At 41.8% G+C, this 13438-nt stretch overlaps 1 protein-coding gene across 9 annotated transcripts in view; it reads right to left on the bottom strand.

Annotated features, from left to right (window-relative positions):
* LOC140915802 (protocadherin gamma-C5-like) overlaps positions 1–13438 on the bottom strand; it is a 384766-nt gene that overhangs the window by 293860 nt on the left and 77468 nt on the right. The window contains exon 1 of one of the 9 annotated variants that reach the window (XM_073356117.1): positions 3544–6175. The exons of the other annotated variants lie outside the window; for them this stretch is intronic. Coding sequence (XP_073212218.1) covers positions 3544–5979 — 2436 coding nt within the window. The 5' untranslated portion in view covers positions 5980–6175. Of the gene's footprint in view, positions 1–3543; positions 6176–13438 lie in introns of those variants that run through there. 9 annotated transcript variants of the gene reach the window in all.

Raw genomic sequence — 13438 nt, 5'->3', positions numbered from 1 at the left:
GCTTGCTCTGACCAACAGGGAACCATTGCGCTCATTTTCAGAAGCATTAATTTTGTAGAAAGATTTATTTTTAAGAGGGATCCTTTGCTTCCAGCAAAGTAAGGCGGATATTTGCAGAGCCAGACCTGACTGGAAGAATACTTTGAGAATAGACTATTTTTCCTTTAACCGGACTTTATTCAAGTACCGTTTCTAAATATTTTGCATGATCTGCTCTGTTTTTCACACCTGACGTGAAATGTTCATTATTGCTGGATGAATAGCCAGTAAGAGAGTTAACTCCTACCAGCCCAGCAGAATAAACTGTACTCATGGGCTGTAATTTTGTTTTTATTTTAAAATTATATAATAGATGGGGAAACTGTCATTAATATGTTATAAAAACTCCAAGGGCATAAAGTCTCATTTTATTCTGCACAAGCACTTCACAGTTGAACAGGCGCTTCGGTATTCTACCACAGAACTGCTCTCGGTCTACTCCTCCTGTGATACATATATGACCAAAACAAAATATCTAGTTTACGGTCTGGAGAAAACACGACCCCTGGGATTCATAATTCCCATTTATTCTCGGCCGATTCTTTGCAATATTTTCTACAAAAGAGAGAAAGGCGTTTCTCCGAGAATAGAATAGTGGAAATGCCATTCCCGGCTCCCATGGAACTCCCAGATATTCCTACTCATATTTTCTTTACATTTGCTTTATATAGAGCGCTGTGCATAGGAATTATTCAGAAATCACAAATACTTAATTTAAAGCAGTGATGGGCTCAGTTCTTCCATCTAAGTTGTCTTTCTATAAAGGTACTTGCCGAGGAAAGGATGATGAATCTCTCTCTGCCTTTCTTTCTCTGATAAAGCATTCAGTGTCAACCAATAACTGCACATACTTGGAGTATTTGCGAAAGATTCTGAGGCTTTCTGCGTGTGCTAATAATTTTCCTTTCACTCTGTATGCCTTACTTATATACCCAAATGCCCATTGACACATGCACTGAAATCAAAATGAAATAATTATGTTTGAAATGTAGAATATATCTTAATGGAAATGAAGGAAAAATATTTTCATGATTTCAGGATGAAGTTTAGAGTCTCAGATTCTTTAATGAAACAAAATGATTTCTCCTAGAGAATTAGGAAACAATACAAAATAATAGAAAATCGTTATGAATGTTCACTCGAAATTCAGCACTCAATATATTTTTTCTATTCCTCCTTAAGAGATACAGTTTTTTTATGGAAAAGAAAAACACAAACAAGTTATTTTCAACGCTGAGGAATACCAAGTTTGAGCGCGATGTTGTATATCCACCCACTTTCTAATAAATCCTAACTTTCATCAGTATGTGAGAATAAACATGATATCTTTTATCATTTGGAAAGATAGAAATGGAAAATCTTTCCTTCAGGATAAACAGTTATTTTGTTAAAGGTGTTCATATAATATATAATACATCATGATGTAAACTGGAACCACACTTCTAATGTACAATCATTTTTGATTAGGTAACGACTTGCCCTAATGTCCTTGCATCAGTCTACAAACGGAAAGAAAGTTTTTCTCTGAAATCTTTGAAGTCTGGTGAATTGCTTCAGAATGCTTAGTTTGTATAAAATGGAGATTATTACTCTATCCCCAGCATGCCTGAATGACAAGATATGGTGCAAAATCTGATTCTGAGGCAAATCTTCTCAAATAACAAAAGAAAATAAAAAAACAGAAATCTGACACTTTTTGAATATTTCCCCTTAATTCCAGGGGCACAGAGTATTGCTCCACACCTGCTGAACTCCGTGGCACAGCAAAAGTCAGAATGGCTCCCGGAAAAGAGTATGTGGCCAGAAAGCATACGCCTGTGCTCTATGTTCTATCTAATTGCCTCTGAATGAAATAGATGTGAGAGAGTTAAATCCCACCATGTGCAACTCTGTGGTTATTATAGTGGACGTAAATATATACAAATGCTGGTATTATGCACTCTGTCTCTTAACATTATGTAGAGAAACCTGTTTCTGCAGTAGTTATGTATACCCGACAACTCTGGAATGGGGATTCCATTGCAGCAGGTGTGGCTAGAAAGGGAGTATGGTTACAGTCAAGTCAAAAACTGAGAGGTGTTGTGCAAGTTTCCTTTGAGGATAGGTATTGAAAGATCAGATATGGAGTGATTGCTTTGTGAAAAGTGTTCCTGAACCTGTGTTTGCCTTTTAACAACAATAGTGCAAAGAAGTAACAAATTAACAGAAGATGGATTATATACTTAGTGGACACATGACCATCTAAAAGACCTTCTAAAACTGGCAGAATAGTGGACTCAAGACCCAATGCATCAACCAGTCAATCTTCAAGGGATCCAATGTCACAGCATTATATTCAGTTCCATACATCCGAAAGTAAACAGCAAGTACACTTTAAAAGCACATTATCAATGTGACATCATATAATAAATGAATCTTCAATAACATATGTAAACGATACCTTATTTCTTTAGTAAAACATAAGTAAAAACTTAAAAAAGCATCAAAAAGCAGAGTCCAAAATATTTTTAGTACTAGTAGCTTAGTGGTTTCATTCAGAATCAGGGCCCCATTGGAGCTGATCACTATGCAAACATACAAGTAGAGAGGTTTCAGAGTAACAGCCGTGTTAGTCTGTATTCGCAAAAAGAAAAGGAGTACTTGTGGCACCTTAGAGACTAACCAATTTATTAGAGCATAAGCTTTCGTGAGCTACAGCTCACTTCCTCAGATGCATATCATGGAAACTGCAGCAGGCTTTATATATACACAGAGAATATGAAACAATACCTCCTCCCACCCCACTGTCCTGCTGGTAATAGCTTATCTAAAGTGATCATCAGGTGGGCCATTTCCAGCACAAATCCAGGTTTTCTCACCCTCCACCCCCCCACACAAATTCACTCTCCTGCTGGTGATAGCCCAAGTAGAGAAGATCCCTACCCCAAAGAGCTCTCTCCAACATTAAAAATAGCAAGAAAAAGCAACCGGTTATACAAACAACTTAGCATTTCCTTGAGTGAAATAACACCCTATACAGATGCTATGAAAGAAGGAAGAGGTTAAGAAATTGAAGAAAAACTAAAACACTTCTTTTCATAATGACCTCACTCGACTAGCTCCTAAAACAACAATGCAGATAAAGCTCCCAACTACACTCAGAGTAATTCATTCATTAACAACAAGTTTAAAGGACTACCGTAGAGATCACTGACAAGGGTTTGGAGTTATTCGCTAAAGTACAGACAAAAATGGGTGTGGGAAACCAATTTTATGGGTATTTTAATATAACCATTATTTCATAAGAATTTTAACTTGCACATTTAACCAGTAATTCACAAATCCTCTCTGCAACACTTGTCAAATAAGAGAACTAATAAATATATTAAACGTTCTTTTCCTAGGAGTATGGTAATATTCACCACTTAATCACGGTGTTCATTTTAAAAGAAAAAAAAATTAGTTTTATTTTACTAAAACTTTTCATACTCCAAATAACAAACAGGCATCTAATGCAAAACTCACCTCATCAGGAACACTGATCTCAGATTTGGGTTCGCCGCACTTATTGCTCAGAAATAGCATTCCAGAGTTGTCACTCGAAAGGATACTCTCTGCTATTATAGCCTGGTCGTTTGGTTTTAGAAATTTAAGATCGCTATTTCCGGAGTTTACAGGTAAACATCGGTTATAAGAATATGGTAAAGTCCCGTCGCCATGGTTTGGTGGGAATCTGGCATTGGATTTGGAATACAAACTAGGAGTGAAACACTGGAGAACGGTGTGGTTCATTGATCTTCGAAATTTCATTATAAGAACTGCTAAAATTGTTAAAAGGAAAAAAAATGAGATCAGGGCTAAAGCCAGCACCAAGTAGAACTGTAAATCAGACTGAGGTGCCGAGTCACCCGATTGGTCGCTCATTTCCGGAAAAGCCTCTTGGAAGTTCTCGGCAAACACCAGGTTGAGAGTCACTGTGGCGGACAGAGGCGGCTGCCCATTGTCCTTCACCAGGGTGACCAGCCTGTGCTTCACAGCATCTCTGTCCGCAAAGACGCGGGCTGTCCAGATCTCCCCGCTCTGCAGCCCAATGCTGAGGAGCGACGGGTCCGTGGCCTGGAGCACGTGGTAGGAGAGCCAGGCATTGTGTCCTGAGTCAGCATCCACCGCCACCACCTTAGTCACCAGATAACCTGCCTCGGCCGAGCGAGGCACCATCTCGAACAAGGCTGAGCCATTGGCTCCGAGCGAAGGGTACAGGATGCGAGGGGCGTTATCATTCTGATCCGCAATAAACACCCTGACGGTGACATTGCTGCTGAGAGGCGGGGACCCGCCGTCTTGGGCCTTCACTTGCATCTCAAACTCCCGGAATTGCTCGTAGTCCAAGGAGTGCTGCGCATAGATCACTCCGGTCTGGGAGTTAATGGAGATGTAGGAGGAGAGAGGCACCTCTTCGAGGTTGCCGCTCAGGATGGAGTAAGTGACTCGGGCGTTCCGGTCCAGATCCTGGTCTGAGGCTTTTACACTGAAAATAGAGGCCCCTGAGGGATTGTTCTCTGGCACATAGGCGGTGTAGGAAGGTTTCTCAAAGACAGGGACTTTGTTGTTGATATCCGAGATCTGCAACAGGATGGTTTTCTGAGTAGTGAGAGAGGGAGAGCCGTTGTCTGTGGCTGTGATTGTGATAGAATAGTCAGAGATTGTCTCTCTGTCAAGAATATTTTCGGTTACGAGTTTATAAGAATTACTAGAAGAAAGTGTTAATTTTACAGGTAAATTACCTTGCACACCACAGGTAACCTCTCCGTTTTTTCCGGAATCTGGGTCATGGACATTAATGAGAGCCAGGACAGTCCCGGGGGGAGAGTCTTCGGGAACCAGATTGGAGATTATTGTGAAGTCAATCACAGGGGCGTTATCGTTCTCGTCGAGGATCTGTACTCGCACCTTAGAATGAGCTGTCAGACCGCCCCCATTCTTTGCTTCCACGTCCGCCTGATAAAATTTCGCCTCTTCGAAATCCAAAGGACCCGTCACTGTAATTTCACCCGTTCGGGGATCCAGACTGAATAGTTTGCGAGCATTGTCAGGGGCATTGCTGAAAGAGTACATTATTTTTGCATTTAAACCCTGGTCGGTATCAGAAGCTCTCACCTGAAGCACTAAGGAGCCCTTTGGAAGGTTTTCCCTTAGGCTGACTTTGTAGATCTCTTCAGTGAAGACTGGGGGATTGTCATTGGCGTCAGTGACATTAACTCTAACTTGAGCTGTACCAGTTCTGACTGGATCTCCGCCATCCAGAGCCGTCAGGATTAAGTGATGGTATCTCTGCTTTTCCCGGTCCAAAGGTTTCTCCAGTAGCATTTCTGCCTGCTTACTGCCATCCGGGCTTTCTTTCACCGCCAGGGTAAAATACTGATTGAGGCTGAGCTGGTAATTTTGTAGTGAATTGGTGCCGACATCTGGATCTCTTCCCGTTCCTAGTGGAAATCGCGTACCCGGCAGTGTGGATTCAATAATTTCTAAATCAATGTATTCAGTATTGAACCGCGGTGCATTGTCATTAATGTCCTGGATCTCGACATTCATGTGAAAAACATTGAAAGGGTTTTGCACAACCGACTGAAAACTGAGGACACAAAGAGATGCTTCCCCACATATTCCCTCTCGATCTATCCTTTCATTTACCATCAGGTTTCCATTTTCTGTGTTAGTAGCAAAGTAGTGCTTTTCAAAACCAGAGACAACACTAAGCTTTCGCTGAGGCAGTTCTCTCACATTCAGTCCCAAATCCTTGACGAGGTGCCCCACAAGGGAACCTTTGGCCATTTCTTCAGGAATCGAATAACGAATCTGCTCCGAGACCGCCCGGCCGAAGAAAGAGAATAAGAAGGGAAAGAATAGTATTTGCCGTCTGACTGCCGGGTCCGGCTCTCTGTGTCTGGTTTCCTCTCCCATCTTTACTGAATGTCCAGTTCGGTTTATTCTGAACAGTTCCGATATGTGAATTTCTCGTTCGGCTCAAAGAATCCGTGGAAATGACAAACATAAAAAATCACAATTGCCACCCAATTGTCTGCAATAATCCTGAAAAATGACGTATTGTATCAGCGACAGGGCAGGAATATCCTGCTGCTGTTTCTGTTATTTTCGTAGCACCGCAGGAGGCTCCAATGGATCGGCAGCCGCCTCTTCTGGTCGGCCAACGGCGACACGCTGAGTCTTTGCCGAGTAACTGCAGCATGCAGAATTAATAAACTGAAACTCATTCTCTGTTGTGTACACTTATTTTTAAAAATAACAAATAAAATAAAATAAAATAAAATAAAATAGGCATTTTCAGTACCAAAACCTAAACACTCTATCATTATTTAGTATGCAAAATCATATCTCTGACTAAACATGACGTGCATGTAGGAGCGATGGATATGTGAGGATATGTCTTCTAATCGAAATCTAATTCTATGCGAAATTCATTATTAAATGTTTTAAAAACTAATACTAAAAATATAAAAATGCAACATCAAATTCTATGATTCTTTGAGTCTATTTAAATCTCTCGCTTTAAATTCACTGGAATTTCACCAGAGATGGTGTTGCACTTAGGAGTTAGAGGTTTTCTATACAAGGTAGAGAATTTTAAATTGGTATGTAAATGATCCTCAAAGGTACAAGAACTTCCAAAACATTTCACAATTAGATTTTTTTCACAGAATTGCTAAGAGCGTATTTTCTTGTTTTTTGTTTTATTTGGTTGTTTCTCACTGATATACAGAACACACCTATGTAAATCTAGAAATTTTGTCAGATAATCTATAAAACACATTTTCAGTTTACTTCGAAGGTGAACTTATAAAAAAGGTGAAATATAGTTTTTAATTTTCTGTTAAAAACAGCAGTTAATAACGCTAAACAAAATATATTCTAAATGTTTATATCATAACTGTGCATATATTCTTCTGAAATACACATTATGCCTATCAATGGCTATTAGCCAAGATGGCCAGGGACGCAACCCCATGCTCTGGGCGTCCCTAAACTTCTGACTGCCAGATCACGCAATGATTGCCCCATTTTGCTCATTCTCTCTGAAGCACCTGGCACTAGCCACTGTCAGAAGAGAGAATGCTGGGCTAGATGGACCATTAGTCTGATCCAGTATGGCCATTCTTATCCATTATATCAATCAACTACTTACTCTATGTAATACTTCTTCCTAATAAATTTGTCAAAATATCATGGATATTAAATTCATGATACTTTGACAAATTCAGCATGAAAAATTTTAAGTAACCATTATGAAGATCATTAGAACTATTAGCAAAATTTAGGAGACCGGGCTCTGGGCCAGCAGAGCCGTAAGGGAGCAGTGACGGTGGGGGCAGGGCCCGGGAGCCCAGGCCAGAATGGATCAGTCCAGGCCACTGTGGAGAGCCGAGGACCCTTCACTTGCCATGGGTAGAATACCCCAGCAGGCAGGGACACATGCCAGTGGCTGCTCTCAGGCACCCTAACCTCCCATCCAGGCTTACTTCTCTGTTGCTGCTGGAGCTTGGCGCCTGGCCAGCAGCCACTTCTCCCTCCACTCTGCCTTCAGAGTTGGGCAGCTGGAGAGCAGCGGCTGCTAAGGGGCGGCTACAGGGGGCAGGAAAGGAAAATTTTGGGGTGGCTTAAGCTCCACAAGCCCTCCCCCCAATGTCGCCCCTGCTCTTAACTATCTAGCTAAGCTGACTTAATAACACTACCTACTCAAGCAGCATAGAGTCAAGGTTGATGTAGTTAGGTTGACTCAGTGTCAGTGTAGACACTGTGTTAATTACATTGACTGTTACTGGCTTCCAGGAGATGTCCCCCAGTGCCCCACAGTAACTGCTCTGGTCATGATTGTGAACTCCACTACCAAAGAGCCACATGGACAGGAAGACACGCATCCCCATTAAAGCCCTATGAATTTTTGAAATTCCTTTTCCTGGCTGCCCAGCTTGGCAAGTACACCTAGCAACTTTCCATTGTTGTGTGCAACTGCCCAACTGCCCATGCTGGTTCCATGCTGCAGATGTGCTCCTGTCTGGAGTACACAGGAGGAGTTGGCTCTCCCGGGTTTGTGGGGAGAAGAGGCTGTGCAGGCCAGCTCCAATCCAGCCATAGAAACATTGATATCTATGAGCAGATTCTTGGGACATGGAGGAGAAGGATTACCAGTATTCAGGTGCCATTGCCCTATACACATATAGTCATACCTGTGAACTATCCCCCTCTCATTTCCACAACACTGCCCCCTGGAGCCCCATACTCACCAGGGCTGGTGCTATGACTGGTGCCATACTGTATCAATCCCAAGGAGAAATGACAGGTTTCAGAGTAGCAGCCATGTTAGTCTGTATTCACAAAAAGAAAAGGAGTACTTGTGGCACCTTAGAGACTAACAAATTTATTTGAGCATAAGCTTTCTTGAGCTACTGCTCACTTCATCAGATGCATTCAGGAGAAGTGAGAATTTAGTGCTTAAAATTTATGATGTTCAAGGGGAGTGAGTTCAGTATCCTAAGTTTCAATTTCTGTCTCGAATACCCTGACAATGGTACCTCTGGGTGTTGTATCTGCAGCTGCTGGTATTGTGGCCTTGAGGGTCTCCCTTTCCACACCAGCAGAAGACCAGAGCCAGATAAGGAGGAGAAAGAAGAGGACTTGGAATTACATGTTCCAGGAAATGCTGCAAGCCTGTGCTGCATCAGAGAACATGACCAGGGCCTGGAGGATGATCCTTGGAGATAGCATGGAGAAAGAAAGAGTGGAGAGGAAAAAGGCCTGGGATTCCAAGCAGGAAAAGGAGAGGGGGATGCACCTGGACACAATGGGGTTTCTCAGGCAGAAAACAGAGATGCTGTGGACACTGGTAGACCTGCAGCTCCAAGAATCCCATGCTTGCCTCCCTCTGCAGCCCATAGACAACTCAATGTTGGGCCCTTTCTACATCCCCCTTCAACATTCCACATGACGTCGGGGCTGCTGCACTACCCCTACCAGTCCACCTCAGGAGACATTAAAGAAAATCACAGCTGCAAATACACTGACCTGTGAAAGACTTGGTTGGTGTATGTGTACTTGAAAAGGAAATGACTGTTCTTTTCTCTTTATAAGTTGAGTTCCCTTAATTGATTAAGTTTTATAATGTTTTAAATGATTTTTTATTTGCCTGGTTGATGTCACAGAATAAAATTCAATTTTTTGGAACATAATATGTCTTTATTACTTAACAACATATGCAGGCTGGTGATGAGCACGTCTGACACCCAAAAATTTCCTGTTAGTTCATTTTGTCATTAACCATAACATGTTTATCAGACAATATTAATAGGTTCAACAAACATTTAATAGGTTCAAACAAACATTAATAGGGTCAACAAACATGTGGACAAGGGGGATCCAGTGGACATAGTGTATTTAGATTTCCAGAAAGCCTTTGACAAGGTCCCTCACCAAAGGCTCTTATGTAAATTAAATTGTCATGGGATAAGAGGGAAGATCCTTTCATGGATTGAGAACTGGTTAAAAGACACAGAACAAATGGTAGGAATAAATGGTAAATTTTCAGAATGGAGAGGGGTAACTAGTGGTGTTTCCCAAGAGTCAGTCCAAGGACCAATCCTATTCAACTTATTCATAAATGATCTGGAGAAAGGGGTAAACAGTGAGGTGGCAAAGTTTGCAGATGATACTAAACTGCTCAAGATAGTTAAGACTGCAGAACCTCAAAAAGATCTCACAAAACTAAGTGATTGGGCAACAAAATGGTAAATGAAATTTAATGTGGATAAATGTAAAATAATGCACATTGGAAAAAATAACCCCAACTATACATACAATATGATGGGGGCTAATTTAGCTACAGCTAATCAGGAAAGAGATCTTGGAGTCATCGTGGATAGTTCTCTGAAGACGTCCATGCAGTGTGCAGCGGCAGTCAAAAAAGTGAACAGGATGTTAGGAATCATCAAAAAATGGATAGAGAATAAGATGGAGAATATCTTATTGTCCATGTATAAATCCATGGTATGGCCACATCTTGAATACTGTATACAGATGTGGTCTCATCTCAAAAAAGATATTCTGGCATTAGAAAAGGTTCAGAGAAGGGCAACTAAAATGATTAGGGGTTTGGAACGGGTCCCATGTGAGGAGAGATTAAAGAGGCTGGGACTTTTCAGCTTTGAAAAAAGGAGACTAAGGGGAGATATGATAGAGGTACATAAAATCATGAGTGGTGTGGAGAAAGTGAATAAGGAAAAGTTATTTACTTGTTCCCATAATATAAGAACTAGGGGCCACCAAATGAAATGAATGGGCAGCAGGTTTAAAACAAATAAAAGGAAGTTCTTCTTCACACAGCACACACAGTCAACCTGTGGAACTCCTTGCCTGAGGAGGTTGTGAAGGTGAGGACTATAACAGGGTTTAAAAGAGAACTAGATAAATTCATGGAGGTTAAGTCTATTAATGGCTATTAGCCAGGATGGGTAAGGAATGGTGTCCCTAGCCTCTGTTTGTCAGAGGGTGGAGATGGATGGCAGGAGAGAGATCACTTGATCATTACCAATTAGGTTCACTCCCTCTGGGGCACCTGGCATTGGCCACTGTTGGTAGACAGGATACTGAGCTGGATAGACCTTTGGTCTGACCCAGTATGGCCATTCTTATGTTCTTATGTTCGTTGATAATGTTATATTCCTATGCATACAACACTCACTTCAGGATTCATACTGGGCTGCAAAAGAGCAAGGCCAGATAGAACATACTACAGCAATACACACTACTGTGACTCGCTATTTAAATGGTCTTTCAAATCCTCCCTGAGCTACATAGCTCCACACTGAGCTCTTCTTATAGCCCTTATATTTGGCTGTTCAAATTCAGCAGACAGCTGCTCCACTGCAGTGGAAACTTTCCCCCCTTTTCTTCACAGATATTATGGTAGGACACAGCAGGCAGCCATAACCATTGGAATATTTTTTCCAGTGAGGTCCACTATCATAAGTAGACAACATCAGAGACCCTTCAAATGATCATAGGCACATTCAACTGTCATTTTGCATCTGCTGAGCCTGTAGTTGAAATGCTCCTTGATGCTGTCAAGGTGGCTGGTGTATGGCTTCATGAGCCATTGGAGCAAGCGGTAGGTAGGGTCTCCCAGGATCACTATTGGCATTTTAACTTTCCCAATGGTAATCCTGTGGTCGGGAAAGAAAGTCCCTGCGTACAGCTTTCTGAACAGTTCTGTGTACCTGAAGGTGTGTGTCATGCACCTTCCCTGACCAGCCCACATTGATGTCAGTATATCATGTCATATATATCGTATATCATGGTGATCCACCAGTGATTGTCTTAGCATAGAAAAGTATCCTTTTCTGTCGATGTACTTTGTGGCAAGGTGGGCTGGTGCTAAAATAGAGATATGCATGCCATTTATCGCTGCACCACAGTTTGGAAACTTCATTGCTGAAAAACCATCCACTATGTCCTGTACATTGCCCAGAGTCACAGTCCTGCATGACAACTGCTGCTGTCATGGATTTCTTGACTCCAAATTGATTCCCGACTGATCAGTAGCAAACTGGTGCTCCAAGTTTCCACAATGCAATCACCACTTGCTTCTCAACTGTCAGCATGGCTCTCATTTTGCAGTCCCTGTGCTAGGGGGCTGAACAGATCCAGGAATGTGACCTTGTGCTTTCAAAAGTTCTGCAAGCCTCTGCTCATCATCCCAAACCTGCATGACAGTGTGATCCCACCAGTCAGTACTTGTTTCTCAGGCCCAGAACTGGTGCTCCTCCATCTGCAGCTGCTCTGTGAATGCCACCAACAACCTTGAATTGTTTCTTTCTATGTCCCACAGCAAACTAGCCTCCAAGAAATTGGCATGTTTCCAGTGGCTCCACTTGCAGCTCTGCAAATACTGAAGGATCTGGCTCATGACAATAGTGCAGAGATATGCAGGCTCCACGCTTCTGTCACAGATGGTGGACAGCAAGAAGGGATGCATGAGTTTGTGGGGATTTTGAAAAGGGGCACAAAATATTTCAGATGTGCTGATGTAATTATGGGATGGAGAACACTGCATTATGGGAAGTTGAACCCATGCTCCCAGTTACCCTTGTGCCACTTGTTTCAGCCTGTCAAGGTTCCTCCCCGACTCTGAACTCTAGGGTACAGATCTGGGGACCTGCATGAAAACCTCCTAAGCTTACTTTTACCAGCTTAGATTAAAACTTCCCTAAGGTACAAATTAATTTTATCCTTTGTCCTTGGAATAACCACTGCCATCACCAAATTTTAACTGGATTTACTGGGAAATGTAGTTTGGACACGTCTTTCCCCCCAAAATCCTCCCAACCCTTGCACCCCACTTCCTGGGAAAGGTTTGGTAAAAATCCTCACCAATTTGCATAGGTGACCACAGACCCAAACCCTTGGATCTGAGAACAATGAAAAAGCATTCAGTTTTCTTACAAGAAGACTTTTAATAGAAATAGAAGTAAATAGAGGTAAAGGAATCACCTCTGTAAAATCAGGATGGTAGATACCTTACAGGGTAATCAGATTCAAAACATAGAGAATCCCTCTAGGCAAGACCTTAAGTTACAAAAAAGACACACAGACAGAGATAGTCATTCTATTCAGCACAATTCTTTTCTCAGCCATTTAAAGAAATCATAATCTAACACATACCTAGCTAGATTACTTACTAAAAGTTCTAAGACTCTATTCCTGGTCTATCCCCGGCAAAAGCAGCATATAGACAGACACAGACCATTTGTTTCTCTCCCTCCTCCCAGCTTTTGAAAGTATCTTGTCTCCTCATTGGTCATTTTGTTCAGGTGCCAGTGAAGTTACCTTTAGCTTCTTAACCCTTTACAGGTGAGAGGATTTTTCCTCTGGCCAGGAGGGATTTTAAAGGTGTTTACCCTTCCCATTATTTATGACACAGCCCCATAAGGCATTGGAAAATTTTCCCAAAACACTCTGCACTGGATGGTGGCACACTGCACTGTGGGATAGCAACCCACGGTGCAGTGCACTTTGCATCAATACAAGCACTCCTGGTGATGACACGCACCACTGACACAAGGAGCACACTTTGAACATGCACAAGCCATGTAATATCTGCACCAGCTGTTTGCAGACGTAACTTAGGTTGACATTATTTGTAGTGTAGATATGGCCTTAGTGGATTTGACATTCCTTAAGAATGCAATTCTGGCATTATTTTTATCTAAATTTAGTTACATCATATTCAGACACCAGCTCTCTGTCCAATGTTCTGTCATTCACTAACCTGTAATAATTGTCATCTTACTTTTCAAGTGAAATGTGATATTTTCTGTGATGACATGTGACTTGGCCATTCTGCCCAGTATCA

Source organism: Lepidochelys kempii, chromosome 8 (assembly GCF_965140265.1).
Source record: "Lepidochelys kempii isolate rLepKem1 chromosome 8, rLepKem1.hap2, whole genome shotgun sequence".
Classification (NCBI taxonomy): domain Eukaryota; kingdom Metazoa; phylum Chordata; order Testudines; family Cheloniidae; genus Lepidochelys; species Lepidochelys kempii.
The sequence above is the reverse complement of the archived record's forward strand: the minus strand, read 5'-3'. Positions and strand labels throughout refer to the sequence as shown.